The sequence below is a fragment of the Eublepharis macularius genome, chromosome 13 (assembly GCF_028583425.1).
Source record: "Eublepharis macularius isolate TG4126 chromosome 13, MPM_Emac_v1.0, whole genome shotgun sequence".
Taxonomy (NCBI): domain Eukaryota; kingdom Metazoa; phylum Chordata; class Lepidosauria; order Squamata; family Eublepharidae; genus Eublepharis; species Eublepharis macularius.
In genome coordinates this window covers 44,649,491-44,667,489 of record NC_072802.1, presented here as the reverse complement: position 1 = coordinate 44,667,489, position 17,999 = coordinate 44,649,491, and the positions used below count along the sequence as shown (strand labels likewise).

The 17,999-nt window shown below is 52.1% G+C and overlaps 1 protein-coding gene across 1 annotated transcript; it reads left to right on the top strand.

The window, feature by feature from the left end:
• The first annotated feature begins 299 nt into the window (after positions 1–299).
• LOC129341635 (Krueppel-like factor 8) lies at positions 300–17,446 on the top strand. Its single transcript, XM_054996915.1, has 5 exons — positions 300–499; positions 10,915–11,467; positions 12,127–12,229; positions 12,847–12,983; positions 15,997–17,446. The coding sequence occupies exons 1-5, from the start codon at positions 452–454 to the stop codon at positions 16,176–16,178; spliced, it is 1,023 nt and encodes a 340-aa protein (XP_054852890.1). The 5' UTR covers positions 300–451; the 3' UTR covers positions 16,179–17,446.
• The last annotated feature ends 553 nt before the right edge of the window (positions 17,447–17,999 follow it).

The following is a 17,999-nucleotide window of genomic DNA, read 5'->3' as shown; positions in this document are numbered from 1 at the left end:
CTGGCGGCCAGGTGCGCGGTCGGGGCTCTTTTGGAAGGCAACGACGCTGGAAGTGGCGCCACCGTTGCTATGGCGAGCCTTTCGTAGCCGGCTGGCCAGCCAGAGACGAACGCCTCTCCTCGTCCCCCGCTCCCCGCCCCGCTTCTGGAGCAAGCGAGTGACCCATTTTCGCGGCTGCGCCGCCGCCTGCGCCCAGCAAGTGAGCGAGGGCGCGGTCCCGGGCGACGCCCGCCTCCTTGGCTGGGCCTGGCCAAGCCCTCCCAGGGTGGGGCTGCCAATTGAGCACACCCAGCCGGGCATCGGCGACACTGGAGCGCAGCGCACAGGCTGAAGAGACAGAGACGGCGCTTGCTAGGCTCACTCGATCCGCTCCTGGCTCTGAAGTCCTCCCGGCCCCCGCCGCTGCCCGCCTGCTCGTGTCCGCCGCGTCCTTCCAGCAGCTCGGCTCGGGATGATTCTCCCCGCGGAAGGGACGAGCGCCGCGCACGGGGCCTGGGCGGTGAGTTGAACCGCTGCCTTCGCTTGGTCGGGCCAGGAGGCGAAGGTCCTTGCGTTGGCGCCTAGAGGGGAGGCAGCTTGGGAGAGGCCGCCTTGAGCATGTGCAGAGTGCCGCGGGGAAGATGCAGCGCGCTAGTGCCGCAGCGCTGCGCTGTGCCTTTTAGGATTGGGGGAGGGGCAGGTCATGCTCGGAGGCAGCCCCGAAAGTCCACCCGCTGCTTTTGGTACCGCCGATACCAGCAGGCGCCAGGAGCTTGAAGGTTCCTCAACCCGTTCTGACGGTGCTAACACGATTCCTCATGTGGAATCACCGCCTCCGGTGCGGGTCAGCCCGAATGCAGCCGCTTCTCCTAAAATCTGGACAAATCATCCTTTGTTGCTGAGCAGTGGGAGGCAGTTTAGACTTAAGTAGGCACTGGCACCAGCAGTCGAAATCTGGCCTTCGGGGCCTGGTCTCTCCCCCCCCCCCCCACACACACACACCATGTTGGCAATGAAGGATTGTCTGTTAATGCCAACTAACCTGTGATGTTCAAAGGCAGCAGGCCTCTGACTATTATTTGCTGCCAGTCTAGGGGTGGGTTGGAGCCTTGGAGCTGTGCTTTTTACAGTTCTTGAAGTTACTATTGAAAGCTGCGATGCTGAGGACTTGCTCAGAGCTAGCATTGGCAGAGCTCAACTGAGATACTTGCCAGGCAGCCAGTGGTGCCTCCTCTGCTTCTCTTTCTCTTGCTCCCAGTGCCTTTCTGTGACCTTTTAGCTGCTGCAAAACTTCATTGTAGAGGCGTGGCAAGGAGTGCCCCGGAGCTGGGATGAAAGTCGACTCTCCTTGCAAAGTGGAGCTACCTGCCAGTAAATGACTTTGGAATCAACTAAATGCTGGGTTTCTCGCTAATTGGTTTGATTACATTTCCCTCCAGTTTGTGCCTTAGGTTTTTGGACTTGCAGGGGACCATGGTATTCTGTAAACACCTGCCTCTGGTTATTTTTCTCTATGAGAGCTGAAGTCACACAGGTATACATGGGGCCTACTATGACGCCATGCTAATACTTGGTGCCAAAAGTGTGAGAGGTCCATGCTGTCGTCCAGGAGGGTCTGAGTGAGTTTTGCCCCTTTATCCAAGGTAGTCCTGTGGATAAAAGCAAGACTTGCCTACAGTGTACATAGGCAAGCTGTGTTTTGAAATTAGTCCAGTGATGTTTCAAAGACTTGACAACATTTATTCCATTTTGAGTTTGCATGAGGCTGCTCACTTCTTCAAATGCTCATCATGTTTTGATCAGCAAAGAAACAGTTAAACAACTGAAGGCATTTAAACAGTTGGCGTCATGGCTGGGGCGTCTGGAGTTAACGCCCCGCCAAGGCGAGGTGTGTGGACAGGCCCCTCCCTTCTGCAGGCTTCTGCCTGCTGTATCAGTTCACTAGGAGCTAGTTTAGGTTTCTTGGGTTTGAATAACATGATACTTGCTCGTTGGGCCGTGCTAACAGGAGGATAGGCCCAGTTTCCCATGGCCAGTAAGGGGTCTTGCAGCGGTTCCCATGTGCAGTGAGACCCAGTCTTTCTGGGAGGGATAACGGGCAATCTTGGTTGTAAGACCCAGCAGCTCTGCCAAGGAGACGCTGCTGGTTCATGCAGCCAGCAGCTAAAACTTTGGTTCAGAGTTGGCATCAGTGCCCGCACAAGATGTTTGGAGCTCCAGGTGACTGTTGGCTTTGCTTAGCCCTCCTCTCCCCTCCCCTGCAAAGCGCACAGATGGAGGAGGAGGAGCTGCATTTTGGAGCAGTGCCCCTTTCTCTGCCTCCCACACAACTCTGCTGCAAAGCTGCCTCTTCTCTATTTTTTGGCGTTGTGCCTCATGTGAGTAGAGGCTGTTCAAGGCATTTCCTGTGTCGGAGGGGCTCTGGAGCTCAGCCCTTTGCTGGGTTTCCATGACCTTTGGCCCTTGGGTGCTGGGAGGCGGTAGGAACTAGGGAAGCAGACCGCTCTGCAAGGCAGCTGTGACCTTTGGTCCTAGCGAGAGGCCGGACTGAGTGAGTGTCTTGGGAGAATAGCGTTGAGCCCCCTTATTCCTTGGCTAAGCTTGGGCACTGTGCAGTTGAGTGGCAGAGGGCAGGAGAAAGACTTAAGGCTTGGGATAGACCAGCCCTTTCCCTTATGCTAAGAATCCAACAAATAGGAGGCCCTATAGCAGCGGTGGCAGGCATGGGCCCATGGGGAGGTCAGCCACTGTGTTATGCCAGTTTGGGGATGGCTCAGTGAATTCATTGTTAACTGAGGTTGGTCCAGTGTTCTCGTTCTGAAGGCTGGACTGTCTGCTGAAGAGCGGATGGCTTTGACTGGCACCTTGCCAGGAATGGAAAGGTAGATTGGCACAGATGCTTAGTCCTGGGCAATGCTGCTTGCCTCAGGTCTCTCCCCCACAGGATCTTTCTTAAAATATTTTGCTTACTAGTCCTCTCCCTGTATTTAGTTTGGAGATATGGTACATGTTGGTGTCACAAATGAATCAAGATTTGTTTGTTTCATTTATACCCTCAAATTTATACCCCAACGGGGACCCATAGTGGCTTACATCATTTTGTCTCCTCCATTTCATTTTCACAACAACCCCGTGAGGTACGTTAGGCTAAGAGTGTATGACTGGCCCAAGGTTACCCTATCCAGCAAGCTTTCATAGCAGGGATGGGATTTGAATCCGGGTCTCCCAGATCCTAGTCTGACACTCCAACTACTACACCACTAATGACCCTTCTATGTAGTCTCTGTGGTGGTCTCTTGGCAATTCAGGGAGGAGAGAGTTCAATTCTGGGCCTTTCCCCTTTTTTCTTACTTCTCTTTCTCAGCAAAAGCCCGGGAGGATGCAGAGGAGGGCGGGGAGGGCGTTGGTGTTGGCAGCGGCAGCAGCAACAGCAGCCTTCTAACCAACAGAGCTTGAAGACAGGGTGTGTTTGAGGAACTCTGAGACCTAGTTGGAGAGGAGGGAGCAGCAGGCTGGCTGGAACTCAGAGTGGGAGGAAGCAGCAGGTGCTGTGGAGGGGGCTGCAGAAGGGGGAAGAAGGGGGATTGCAGAGAAACATGGAGGTGCCCTGCGAAAGGGCTGAGTTTTTAAATGGGGCTCTGCACAATGCCTCAGAGATGAAAGTGATGCCGGACAGCTCAGGAAGGCTGTGGCATTAAAAACAACTCCAGTGGCTTAAGAGGGGTGCATGTATGTGTCTGTCCATCCATCTCTGTGACTTTGCACATTGATCAATTGTTAACTTGTGAAAAGAAGGTACCTGACATAAGGAAGGTTTAGTGGGGGGGGGGAGGGCTCCGTAAGCCAGCATCGGTCATTTGCCTAGTGCTTAGCCCTGTTTTGCCCATGCCGTTGAAAGTTCTAACAATAATGATAACTGGCATTTTGAGTTGGGCCTTGAGGGAATTGGTAACCCCGGTGCGACTGGGCCAGAATGGAACCATGTGTTGTCTTCTAGGATGGGAGGGACCCAGGCTTGAATCGCAGCTCTGCCATGGAAGCTCTCTAGGTGACCTTGGGCCAATCACACACTCTCGACCAAACCTACTTCACAGGGTTGTTGTGAGATTAAAACAGAGGTGTGAATGATGTAAGTCACTTTGAGTCCACAGTGGAGAGGGAGTTGTGTATAAATGAAGTCAATAAATAAATAAAATTTTTAAAAGCACTTCTGCTGCCTCCTCCTCCCAGAGCGTGCAGGAACAAAGTGGTCCCAGAGAGTCGTAACCAACAGTAAACCTGTCTTCTCCCCCAAGGACTGTGTGACAGCAGAGCAGGTTACATACCCACCCCACTGCCTACAGCTCTCAACCTTGGGAGCTTTGGATGACAGAGAGAAAGAGCTCATGGCGGAAAGAGTTGAGGGTCCACGTGCCCCAAGAATGGCTGTGTGCCAGGCCTGAGCTTCTTCTCTTGACTAGGAGTTATCTAAAGAGCATTTCCCTACTACTTTTTTCAGTAGTACCTTGGAGGCTGAAACTGATGTGACTTTAAAAAAAACCATACCAGCTTCTTGGAGCTTTGATTTTTAATGGGGCAGCAGCTCTGAGAAGGGAACGTTTAACTACTGTCTTGATTGAAATCCTGTCCCAAAGCTGTTGTTAGCCCTATGGTGGAAAAATCATAGGCGCAATCGAAGTTACGGGTAGTAAGCATGGTGTAGTGGTTAGGGTGATGGACTAGGATCTGGGAAACCCAGGTTTGAATCCCCACTCTGCCATGGAAACTCACAGGATGCTTCGAGCAGATCGCTTTCTTTCAGCCTACCTTCCTCACAGGTTGGGGGGTTGTGAAGAAAAACGGAGGAGGGAGAAAAAATTTATAAGCCACTTTGGCTACCCATCAGGGAGAAAAGCGGGGTATAAATAAATTAACATTAAGAAAATTACCCCCCTTGCCCCTCCTCCAGAAAGTAGGGAGATGTTCTCATAAATCTTTTGCATTATATCTTTCAACTCTCTTGCTGCTAGGGATTGTGGCAATTGGCAGAATTTTTGAGAAGTGACCTGTCTATTGTTTGCTTTCAGACAAGTTGCCAGAAAAGCAAGGATGAAGGCGTTCTCTCCTTGCCCTGCAATCTATGGGGTTTTGTTTTTGAGCTCCTTAGGTGAATAGGAAGCTTTTGCGCTAAGCTCCACCTCCAGCCCCGCTCTACCCCAACCCTGTCCAAGTGTCAGACTTTTTCCATTTCCAGATTTGGTCACTCAGAGAGGCAAACTGCCCCCTGGCTAGAAGGAAGGCACTGTCTGGTCAGGCAACCTGCCTCCCTTGGCACAGTTTCTGGGGAGTAGAAGGGGGGTGTTGGTGCCCTGGAGGAAAGGAAGGGCAAAGCCCCCCAGATGGAGCAGGGGATCAAAGGCAGTTTGCATCCCTTGAGGCTGAGGCTGGGCAGGGGGTGTGAAGCAGATGGAAGGGAGGGGCCCGGCTGGCAGAGGCTAGAAAGGAGGCAGGGGAGGGGTGGCTGGTGTGGGCCCGGAAGGGAGTACCCAGTTCCTGGAGCCGCGGTTGCTTTAATTCTCACCCTCTGGTCAGAGGACAGGCTCAGGCAGGGTGGTGGGAACTGGAGCTCTATTGTCCCAGCTCCTGACAGGGAGGGAGGAGGCCAGGCAGGCAACCAGCCAGGGCTCAGGGGAGGGGAAGGGGTGGCTAGACGTGAGTGAAGCCGGCCCAGCTGGGGGAAGGGAGCCTCCTTGGCTTGCCAAAGGACAGAGGGGTGTGTTTTGTGCTGGGTCCTGGGAGTGTCTTGGAACCGCCCATCCAGGGCATGTAGAGGAGACTCTGTTAGGGAAGGCGAGCGGGTGGGGAGTTGCTGGGGAGCTCTTGGTCCCAGGGGCTGTGTGTGTGGGGGGGGGGGTGCCTACTTTTTGCTGCTCCCCTCTATCCTGGAATCTTGAACTTTGCAGACGTTGAAAGGGTGCACTTTCACAATACACCATGTGGCTGTAGACTTCTGTCCCCGCAGCGTAGCTTGGCACTGATCTTCTGGGCACTGTGCCAGGTCCAGACAGGCCAGCTGGTGCTGCCACTGATCCCAGGCATCTGCGTACCAGGGCAGGGGATCAACATGCACGTGCATGGGCGCGCGCACACCGGTCCTGATACTGGGCCTGGACACCTCTTGGGCAGTCTCTGAACAAGAGGTTTGATCCATTCAGGCCAATCTTATCCTGGCTCAAAGGAGGCTGTTTGATGGGGGTGAGGCAGCCCCCTTTCTTAGCGAGCCCTTCTGCTTGAATTCTTGTTGGCGTCCTGGAGGGAGGCCACTTCTCTTGCAAAACACCTGGGCAGGACTGGGCCTTTGAGGTTGCCACTCCCCAGGTAGCCTTTTTGCTACCTGCAAACTTGCAGGCTCCAGCCACTGCCCGTATTCTTGTGAGCAGCAGCCTCTGAGCCCACTTCCTGTGGCTTCTGCCTGCCTCACAGCCTGGAGCCTCCCTGTCTGCCTGCCTCTCCCTGCAGTGCAGTGGACCGGGAGGGGCGTCTGCAGCTCTTCTTGCAAGTATCTCTTTTTGCACACACCCTCAGAACTAACCTTCTGGTTCAAACCCAGCACTCCTGTCTGTGTCAGCAGCTGCCAAGTACAGGCTAAGATCTGAGATGACAAAACTGTTGCCCCATGCAGAAGATCTGCTTTTATGTGGTACACAGAATAATGATCTCCCCTAGGTGGCAAGGTTTCTTTTGGAATCACTTGCACCAATCAGAATGGATGGATTGACAGAATAGGAAGATGCACCTTTTACCTCTCCTGCCTCCACTCTACCCATCCTCCTTTGCTCACAGGATATCGTAGCCATAGCAAATGTACCAGTCCTCCTTTCTCTTTTCCTGGAGCAGGAGGTCTTTGTTGCTTCTCAGAGTATGTTGAATATGAGAGCCAGTGTGGAGTAGTAGCTAGAATGATGGACTAGGATCTCGACAAGCCAGGTTCGATCCCCCGTTCTGTCGTGGAAGCTTGCTGGATGACCTTGGGCCAGTCACACTCTTTCAGCCTAACCTACCTCAAAAGGTGAGAAGAAATGAAGGCGAGGAGAATGATGTAAGCAGCTTTTCATCCTCTTTGGGTGAAGTAAAAATTTTAAAAGGTGTTTGCCTTCCAGACGAGCTTGCGTTCTCTGTCTTTAGTCTTGCCTGCAGCCTCCTTGTGTGGCAGTGAGTGTCTCAGGTTGGTTACTTGCTTACTGTATGGTGAAGTTGTGCCTTGTGAAACTGGGCGCCCCTACTGGAGAACAGGAATTCCCGCTTCGCTTCCCCATTCTGTCTTGCCTTCTTCCTGCAGGGCTTCTCTGGTTGCCAGGTTGTTCCCAGCACATCCCAGAGTGCTGGTTTTGACCTGTGAAGCCCTCGATGGCCTGGGACTGGAGTTTCTGCAGGATTAACTTCTCCCATGTGAATGCCTGGAATTGAGATCTCTTTTGGAGGGTCTTTTTTGGGTGCACCCACCTTCTGATCTTAGGTGTCAGTGAAAGGGCTTCTGTGGTGGCAGTGTTCTGGCTCTGCAGTTGTCTTCCGAAGAAGATCCACTCTGGTGCCACCTTTATCATTTAGGTGGTAGTTTGTCCTTTTTATCTGACCACTCAATCAAGTTTTTCCGCTGCTGCAATTGGATTTATCGGTTTGTTTTTACTTTTCCATCCTTTGCTAATGTTGTTTTATTTGGGTTTTCTGATCATACGTGTAAGTCGCCTTGAAGACATTTTTAAATTTGAAAGATGTGATACAAATGACCCACATCATCATCTCTCCCCTCTTGTGGCTATTTTGGCTGGCCTGTGCCCTGTGATGGCAAATGAGAGACCCAAGCTACGGTTTCATGTTGCAGCTTTGGAGCACACTGTAGGAAGTTGCTCCTGAGCTGAGATCTGGCTTTGCAATCCCTTGGAGGTGGAGTTGGGCGAAGCGGGGAAAGGAAGCTAGTCCTCATGGCTTCCCCTCACCCATTCCTGTTAACCATTTGTCAGGCTGCAAAGCGGTGTCTCTTAGACCTGTTCCGGGAAGGGCTCAGAATGAAGCAACAAAGAAGACCCAGGTCTGATCTGCAGTGAAGGTGCGAGCAGGCCACGTGGGTTGCATGAGCCAGCAATGGGCTGGGGAGGGAGGCAGTGAAGTGCAATCAGGGGAATGTCTCAGAAATCCTGGGATGCCCCTTGCAGTGCAGTGCTTGGCCAGGGGGAAGAGATGTGCCATCTCTCTTCTTCTCCCTACCCCACTGTAATCTCTAAGGGAAAGGAGTAGTGAAGGAGGGGGTGGTCCATCCGGATGACCTTTGGCCTTCCAGAAATAGCACCCCCTCCCCACAGTTGGGGAGTGGATGTGAGCTCCTCCACCCCCTTCTGTGCTGGGTGGAGCCCCTGTGCTGGCTCCCTCCTGTTTCCATAGCAACACACACTGAGTGCCTCCATGCACCTTGGGGGAGAAGGGGGGGTCCTTTGTTCAGCCTTTCCCTAATGCCTTTTTTGCCTGGGAGGGACATCCTTCAGTTTCCTGCCTCCCCGTATGTATCTGGCTGTTCCAATGTGTGGAAATGCCTCTGCTTCAGGATTAGCTGTGGGTTCTTTTATAATCCTCATCTCCAACTGTGTGTATCTGTGGGGGAGGGCTGCAGTGGGTGGCCCCTTACTGACACAGCCAGGGAGATGAAGGCATGCATGGGCTGTAGAGGGGCCCAGAGAGCAGTGGCCTAGGATGTGGCTGGCCAGAGACTTTGCAGGGATTTTGGTCCTGGTATTTGCTGGGGAGGTGGTGGTGGGGTCATCCAAGAGTCTGGAGATGGGGAGAGGCTCTGTGTGCATCCTTTTCACTTGTACCTTGTTGGCAGCTGGCAGCACCTGGCCTGGCGATGGGCAAATACTTCAGCATGATGCCACCTCTCCCATCTTTCTCCTCGTTACCCTTTCAGTGGGGCAATCATGTCTGTTTGGGATCTGCAAGCATCTTCCTCATCTCACTCCTGACTTGCTCATTTCTGAAATCGGGAGCCTTCCAGAAAACATTGGCAAGAAAGGCACAAGCTCCCTGCCCTGAGGATCTTGCAGTCTGTTGGATCTCTTGGGCTCTGAGCTTGACCCTAAGAGTGAGGCTTGGGCGGAAAGAGTGGAAGAGCCGGCAGCTCTCTCTCCCCCCCTCCCTCCCTCCCTCCCTTGGTGTCATTCCTACTGCTGCTCAGGATGCACACCATACACAGAGGGGAGGTGCTTATTCACTGCCCACCGCTAGAGAGGCACATTTTCTAGCGGAGAGAATGAGGGGTCTGTGAAGATTGGCAGCAGCCTGGAGCGCTCGAGGGGGAGTCTGTGTGATGCTAAGTCGGCCATTCTTTTTTAGCTGTCCGTTAACCTCTTGCATCCTGTGGGCAGAACTCTGCTTCTACTAGTCTGACCAGCTGAGTCTCTCCAAGGGACTGCTGCCCCAAATGCTCTGCAGGAGATCTCCGGGGCTGGAACAAGCTCTATCCTAGTGGGTAGATAGGGGTGGTACGAAAAGACAAATGCATCGTGGGGCCTGGGTGGCAGACAAAAGCTGATTGATGGTTCAGACTCTTCCCCCACCCCTACTCTTTCCCTCTTCTCATGGGAGTCGCTGCAGAGCGTGCTGCAGTGTGCCATGGCTTGATTTCTGGTTTGTGCCAGCACAGCCGGAGACTTTTGCTGCCAGGAGAATGGGCCGTTCGTCCTTCAGGCTCCACCTGTTCTGGGGTGTGTGTGAATGTGTGTGGAGGCTCAGTGCCAGCTTTCTTCCCTCTGCAGCTGGAAATGCCAAGCCTGCCTCCCAGCGACGCCCCCATCCCTCCTGTCTCCCAGGCCTGGCTCCTGCTGTTTCCTGTGGGATGCCCTCTGTGTGGCCTTCTCCAAGACTCAGTGAAGCTGTGTGTGAAGTACCATCAAGTCACAGCTGGCTTATGGTGACTCCCCACCCCATAGGGTTTTCAAGACGAAACTGACAGAGGTGGTTTGCCATTGCCTGCCTCTGCATAACAAACCCTTGAATTCCTTGGTGTCTCTTGTCCAAATACTAACCTGGGCTGATTCCACTTCCGAGCTCTGACGAGATCAGGCTAAGGTTTGGCCATAAAATGCCATTGCTGGGAAAAAAGTGAAGTGAGACAGATTGATAGCAAGCACCCCTCTTCTGTCTTCTGGGGAGGGCTGCATCCTTGCTTTTTTCTGAATTGGCTGAGCCAACCTGCATCCTTTGCATGAGACGCTGGTATCTTAAATCCAGGTTGTGGTATATGGCTAAGAGGAACAGCAGCTTGGGTGCAGGGAAGCTTCCCCCAGATGCTGAGAGTTTGCACATTTACTGTCTTCCTCTGCAAAAGATGTTTGTTGTGTGTGTGTATGTGCGTGCGTGTTTCTGTGTCTGTGTCATTCTTGACAGTAGTGAGAATTCTTGGCCAGAGATTGCTACATCCTTGCAGAAGGACTATTTTAGTCCTGTCTGGGAAGTAGTCGTGACAGCTTTAAATTTATAGTTTGGATCCATTACCACCATGATTCTTTCTTGACCCTCCCCAGATTTTCAAGGATTAACCCACATCTGTGGTTCATTTAAGGATGTGACAATGAGCTCTGTGCTGATGACCAGTCAGGATGAGCTGCTGTGGTCAGATCTCCCACCTCCTTCAAATTCTCTTAAGTAACAAACCTGGTGGGGAGCAATTTGGATCTGGACCCTGGTGCTGGGTGAGGGTTCACCCCCTCCCCATCCTCTGTTCCTCTTGTACATTGACAGCACTGTTTGTCCTGGTAGGGGGAGAAGGCAGCTTCATATTTGCCACCAAACCTTCCTCTCTGTGCCTAGGCTTCCCTGGCTGCTTATCAACATCCGTGTTTTGCTTGCTCCCCCAAGTGGAGGTCATGGGAACTGCCTGACGAGTTGCTCTTTCCTTCCTTCCAGGCTGCAGGCTTGGCCCACACCAAGGCGCTACTCAAGATGAGCTCCTCATCGCTGTTGGAGGAGAGCTCCATTGAGCCACCAGTGCTGCTGAGTGACATCAAGACGGAGCCTCCGGAGGAGCTGCTGGCTAGTGACTGCAGCCAGCCCCAGGCTGAGCCGGTTGACCTGTCCCTCAACAAGCCCAAGGCCTCACTGCAGCCCTCCCTGTCGCTGCCCTCCTCCGTCCGCTCCTCGCCCATGCTGGCAACACCCCCCGTCCAGGCCCCCGTGGTCTCCATGTCACCCACAGGGCTGGGCTCGTCATCGGCCATCCCTGCCGTGCTTTCCCCGGGCTCCATCCTGGCTTCCACCCAGGGCAGCGGTGGGCAGCAGATCCTGCACGTCATCCACACTATCCCTTCCGTCAACCTTCCCAGCAAGATGGGCAACCTGCAGACCATCCCTGTAGTGGTGCAGTCCCTGCCGGTGGTGTACACGACGATGCCCAGCGACGGTGTCACTGCTGCCATCACCGTGCCGCTTATTGGCGGTGATGGCAAGAACGCCGGCTCTGGTGAGTCTTTCCTCCCTTCTCCTTCTGCGGAGGGAAGCCACTTTCCCTCTGATTTGCTGTGCCCAGTGGGGCCGCCCTCCTTGTCTCTCTGTCCCACTGACATCTCTTGGGCTCTGCTAGCGTAGCTCCTTGTCTCCTGGCTCACAGCCGTTCTGTTCAGCCAAACAAATCCTAGCAGGATCATCAAGGCCCAACTTAGCGGAATGTGCTCCCGAGTTTGCCGGGACCCTTGCTTCTCCAGTGCCCCGCTCTTTCTGGGCTTGTATTCCTGATGTGGGGATGCAGCCGGGGAAGACAGGAGCCTTTAAACATGTGCTCTCCTTTCTTTTTTTAACCAGAGGATTTGCGTATGGGCATGAGCAGAATGAAACCATATCCTGGAGATCCTGACTTTCAGGATTGTGTAGCTGGCACAGCTTGGTGTGCAGCACTGGAGTATTCTTGGGAGGGAATAGACTTGCCTGTGGTCATCTTGATGCAGGCAGAGGTTTTGAAGGATTCAGACATATAAGAGCCATTTGACTCTGGAGCCTCTCTCATGCCATTCCCCCCTGTATGCCATTTGACAGTGCCTGTTACAACTGTCCGTCAGCTGATATGAGCTGCCAGTGTGCGCGTGCCTGACCCTTATCTGAGTGGCTTCCCATTTTTATCTACAGTGAAAGTTGACCCGAGCTCCATGTGCCCCGTGGAAATGAACAGCGACAGTGAAGACAGCACCGTGGAGAGTGGCCCGGCATTCTTCTCGGACCTGCAGAGAGAGTAAGTATTGTCCCTTAGAGGAGAGGTCCTCTAAGGAGCATCTTTGGAGGAAGGACAGCTAATCAGTGTTTAAATAAAATCTTAGAGGGGCAGCCGTGGGAGCCAAAATGTGGAAACTGTGGCATTTTGATTTACATGCATCTGCCTTTTTTGTTTTAGAAATAAAACAGGGTTTCTCCCTAATTCATGTATCTCCTCACCCAAAGCACCCCTAAGAATCCCTTTTGCTGCGATCTTGGGGAGGGGGTGGCAGGGGCCATGGATGTGTTTTAATTGAGTTGTCCTGTTTCTGAGTTAAACTATTTAATATGTTTATATTTTATATTCTTATTGTTTTATATTTGTATGTTTTATTTTTGCTGTACACCGCCCTGAGTCCTTCGGGAGATGGGCGGTATAAAAATTCAATTAAAGTTAAAGTTATACATGGAGTTGCCTCTGTGAACTAGGCGAGCCAGTGCCCGGGGCCCAATATGTGGGGCCCATGAAGGCCTGCAACTTGGGTCCCTCTTGGCAGGGGTGAGGTTGAGGTGCCGTACTGGCTTGGCTCGAATGGGGATGGGACTTGGTGCTAGAGCAGTGTGCTGATTGCTGCCCCCCTTCCAATCTCTGGCTAGGCCCTCGGTGGGACGAATGCAGCTGGCAGAGTCTCCTGACCTGAAGAAGAGGCGGATCCACCAGTGTGACTTCGAAGGTTGCAACAAAGTTTACACAAAGAGTTCACACTTAAAAGCACACAGGAGGATACATACAGGTAAGTGCTTTTGGAGAAGGGGGCTTGGGAAACAGAGCCAGTCTCTCGTAGTCCCAAAGTTGTTCTCTGGTTGCCCCATGTTCTTTTAGATAGCAGGTACCCCGGGGTATACTTGACTTGTGCTGAGTCCATCCAGCCCAGAACTGGGTCATTGGATTGGCTGTGGCTCTTGCCAAACGCTGGGCATTGAGATTTTTCTCCTTTTTAACTGGAGATGCCTGGGATTGAACCCAGAACTATTTGTGTGGAAATGCTGTGCTGTGCTGTGCAACTGAAGCCCTTTATTCCCCCGTTGGTTCATTGGTCTGGGAACTCATCTGTTTTCAGTTCCACTTGCTTCCTCCTGCTTTTCTGCCTGGAACAGCCCCCCCTCCCCCCCCCTGCTAACCAGCTTGTTCTTCTCCTTTAGATCCCTTCAAATCTGCTCCTTCCTATACAGCCTTTCCAGGGCATGATCTTTTCCCATCTTGCTTCTGTTAGTTAGCCCAGACAGTGAAAGCAAAAGGTTCCTCTACACACTTGCCTGTTTCAGTTCTGGGTCCGAAAAGAGAGCAGGGGAGCAAGGGAGGAGAGGTGATATATTTTCAGGGGGGGGACCCTTAAAAATTAACTTTATTTTCTAAGCCCCCTCTTTATTTCCTGCTTTAAAAAAAAGTCTGGTTGGGGCATCTTTTGTCATTCTGGAGGGATCCCAGTCAGTCCAGGACGACATTGTAAAAGTAAAGGCACCACAGCCACTGTGAGTGTTGGGGCAGTCCTGTTTGGTCCCATAAGTAATCCTAGCTAATCACATCACCAGTTACTCTCCTCTGTATGGGTGATCCTTTTGCCCCATTTTTTTATGTAGTCTCTCCTGCAACAACAGCAGCAGCAACAAATCATTGAGGAGTATACGCACGTTTTATTACCAGTGAATTTTTTTTCAAATAGCGACTCAGCCCTAAAAGTTACTAGTGGTAATAATAAATTATTGCCAGCCATGGCAGGTTGTCAAGTTTGCCAGCTTGCACATGGCTTTGTTTTGTTTTGGTTAGTCCTAATAACAAGCCTGGTCTCATCAGACCTCAGAAGCTAAGCAGGGCCAGCCTTGGTTAGGAATTTGATGGGAGACCTCCAGAGAAGACCTGGTGTGCTATGCAGAGGCATGCAATGGCAAACCACCTCTGTCAGTCTCTTGCCTTGAAAACCCCAGCAAGGGTTGCTGCAGTTTGGCTATGACTTGACAGCACTCTCCACCACCAATAAAAGGCGTAGATTGTGTTCTTTTGAGCAGTATTAGTGAGGTATTGTAATGACACCAACTGTCCACTAGATGGCCCTCATATGACATTCACGGATAGCTGGATTTCCAGAGCTCCTTCAGGTAAGATTACGATGACAACAGAATGACAGATCTCTGGAGGAGACTGTGGCTATTACTGCAGGTGTCCACTGTGCTTCAGGCCGGGTGTTTTCATTGTAGCTTGAAATTTATAGCAATCTTGCCCTGATTCTATCAGAGCCCCATGTGAGGCTTCTTTCAGGCCATCTACAGCTGTCCTCCGTAGAGACCTCTGTAGGATGCCTGTGCCAAGCAAGCCAGGAGTTCCGTCTTCTGGATTCTCAAGAGCTTACTTCTGTTTATTCTATACGCATCCTCTGGGGGAGAAATAGAGCCAGCCATTTCTCAACAACAACTTGGGCTCTCTTCCAATCAGATGTCACGCTCCTGCATGGCTCAGATTTGCAGCTGCCACTGATGCTCAGGCTGCCCGTGCTGGAGCAGCCATCCTTGGAACCCCTTCCATCCTCCAGATCCTCCTACACAGGTTTCCTAGCAACATGTCCCATCCTCCAGGTTGGAATCCTCTCAGCCCTCCGGTATCTTAGCAACTCCTCTCCCCTCTGCTGGCCCATTTTGCTTCTCATCACTGGCTCCTTTCTTCCTCTACCCTCACAAAAATATCCACTGGAGAGCCAAGGCACTCCTCCTGTCTGGCCCCGGGATGCAGCCAGGCACTCCCAGCCACGCCGGCTGCCTTAGCTGCACCTGGGAGGGCTCTCCACCCTGAGAGGGTCCTGGCCACCCATTGTTTCACAGAGGGCTGCCGGGCCAAGTGGAAGAGCCTGGCTGGCTCCTCTGCTGCTCGTGTTTGTCTTGATCTCTGATAGAGCAAGCTTCAGAAGGGAGGAAGTTTCTCTGAGCTCAAGCAGCAGCTGTAGTTTGTGGACCCCATGTTCCCCTCCTTTTTCTTATCTCAAAGTAGGAGAGGCACAAGGAAGAGTGGGTTTTGATTGTTTTTTTTAAAGATGGGTTTTAAAATAGTATTTATTCATGTCCAAGTTTCAAGTGTGTGTTCAGGAATATTAGCTTATTTCAAGACTTCCTGAAAGGGAGGGGTGAAGGACTGGGGCTGATTGGCAGAGGACTTGCTTTACATTCAGAAGGCTGCTAAACAGATGAACGGTGGTGTGAAGGAGCTTTCTTTGCTTGGGTGCACAGACAGCCACTGCTAGTCAGAGGAGACAGCATTATGATGGCTGGGACAAGGGCCCAACTTGGTATTTAAGGAGCTTCATATATTCAGTCCTGTGCTCAAAGGTAGCCAAAGATCATCCAGTTCAGCCCCATGTTCCGGGGCATCCCTTCATGCTCAGTTGCCTCTACATTAGCTAAGTTGAATTCTTCTGACGAGTACAGAGATGCATTGAGTCATGACAAAACAAACAGAGCAACTTACGTGCTTAATGATGTTAACAAATCCATCCAGTGCAGTTAACAATGCATGTTCTCACTTGAGGATCTGTAGAGGTTGTCCCACGAAGGAGCAGGCATCACATGCTAAGTTAGGCCCACTTGGCAGATTGCAAAATAGGGCACCAGATAAAGGGGGGGCAGTGGGAGATCAAAGGAAGTAGTCCCTCCCAACGTTTCTCATCCAATCCCGCTCACTTTGCCTCTGCACCACAAGACTTTTCCTGTTGAAGTGAATGCTGTGGTGTCCTCTGACGATCCCCCCTCTTTCCCCTGCAGGAGAGAAGCCGTACAAATGCACCTGGGAGGGTTGCACCTGGAAGTTTGCTCGCTCCGATGAGTTGACCCGGCACTTCCGAAAGCACACGGGCATCAAGCCTTTCCGTTGCTCGGACTGCGACCGCAGCTTTTCTCGCTCTGACCACTTGGCTCTGCACCGCCGGAGGCACATCATGATGTGAGGGGGCTCATTCCTGCCCCCATTGGCCAGGGAAGGAGGAGAACCAGTCCCCGCAGCAGGCTGAATTCCTGCCTGACAGTTGTGACTGCTGTGGACAGAGCCTGTTTTCGGAGGGACCGCCCTTCCCCTCCCAGCCCTTGCCATCCACAGAACTCCATGGAAGGAGCTACAGCCTGACTGGGGAAGTGCCGGGGACTGCAGGCGTATGAACAGGCAGGCCTGATGGATGCCGTGTTGGTTGGCTGTGGGGCAGTTGCTGCAGCGCGATCCCGATGAGGGCTGCTTCTGGCTCCTCCTTTCTTGGTGACGGCTCTTGAGGATTTCCCTGAGCTTCGGCCCCATCTCTCCAGGAAGCAGTTTGGATTTTCATTCATTGCAGTTTTGAGTTTTCAATCCAGGGTTTCTAGTAGTGTACAAACACACCAAACAAACAAACCCTGAAATCCTAGAAACCAGAATATGGGGAGGAGGGGAACTTGGAATTAATTGGTTTTTTAAAATGTTCTAAAGAGCACAGAAGCAATGTCCGTATTCGAAACCTGGTTTGAAATCCAGCTTTCAGTCTTCAAGACAGGATTTGTTTGGTACAATTCAGTTAAGGTTTGCGTGGTTTCCATTTTTGACCCCTTGAAGTTTGCAATTAGTTGTTTGCATTCCCCTGGCCTCAAAATTGGTGACCTCAACTATGCCACGAAAAGACTGCCTTCAGTAAATGTTGCTGAATATTCCACAATGAAATTTCTGAATTCAAAAATCTGAACATTTTGTTCTCTCTCTCTCTCTCTCTCTTTTGGAGGGGTGGGCTGTGGCAGAGCCTCTCTCTTCAGCACCTGCTGCATTATTTCTTCACTTTGGCCATGTGAGTGATTGGCAGAGAGGGCTCCATTGCTTTGGGGCAGATGATGGGGCGGGGCAGGGCGGGGCTGAAAACCAGAAAAAGGGAAAACTTTTGCGGAACGTAGAACTGTGATGACTCAACAGGATGGGGGGGGGGGGTTGAATTCTGCCTACATCGATGTGCCGGGCAGAGGAGGAACCCCGGGAGCTTTCCCCAACCTGGTCCTCTGCCCATGGATGGACTTGTGTCTTACTCTTTCTACAGAAGGCTGGACTAGCAGCAGCTTTGAACTGAACTTGAACTTGGGGGTGGGGAGTTGAAGGTCTAACGGCGCCTTTTGATTGACGGACTCATGTTGGGATTTTTAGAACTTGCTTTCTCTTTCCCTGCTGTTGAGGGAGTCAAATATGAACATGGTTTTCCAGAAGCTCCTCTATGTGTCTGTCTCATCTTTCCCAAACCCAGCACATTGGCCAGATTCATACGGGGGGGGGGGTGTTACTGCCCCTATTGGTCCACTTTTGTAAGGTGTTCTCTGCTCTGCGGCTTTACAGTGGAAAAGAGGGGGAGAGTCCCTCTCATCCGCCTCTGTGGGACTGGACCAAAGCCACAAAGTGATCTCAGGAGGTGGGGTAGGGAGAAAATGCGGTAGTCCAGGTTGCCAGGATTCCTGGAGCTTCCTTATGCCCAAGGCTGTGTCTGCCCTGCACAGGAAAAGGGGATTTCTGTGGCAGTTATTCACCAGACTAAGTCATGCCATTTACTTAGGAGATGAATATGGAAGGTCTCCAGAGAATGAAATCCTAACCCCTTGCCTCCGGCAACACTGCTCAGCCTTGCTTTTGGCCACCAGGCATTGCTTACCTTCTCCCCTACTATTCTGTGAAGGTGACACTAAACGGTGTTTTTGCATTGTGTGAACTTGGAAGCACAGTGTGTGTGTGCAAGTTCTGTTTTTACCAAGTCGCGTCAGTTCTGTGTAGC

What these genes read in the sequence shown, in the direction of transcription:
- LOC129341635 (XM_054996915.1), top strand. Translation starts at nt 452, where the DNA reads ATGATTCTCCCCGCGGAAGGGACGAGCGCCGCGCACGGGGCCTGGGCG. An exon ending in TGGCAAGAACGCCGGCTCTG is followed by an intron (nt 11,468 to 12,126) that starts GTGAGTCTTTCC and finishes TTTTATCTACAG; the next exon opens with TGAAAGTTGACCCGAGCTCC. An exon ending in TTCTCGGACCTGCAGAGAGA is followed by an intron (nt 12,230 to 12,846) that starts GTAAGTATTGTC and finishes ATCTCTGGCTAG; the next exon opens with GCCCTCGGTGGGACGAATGC.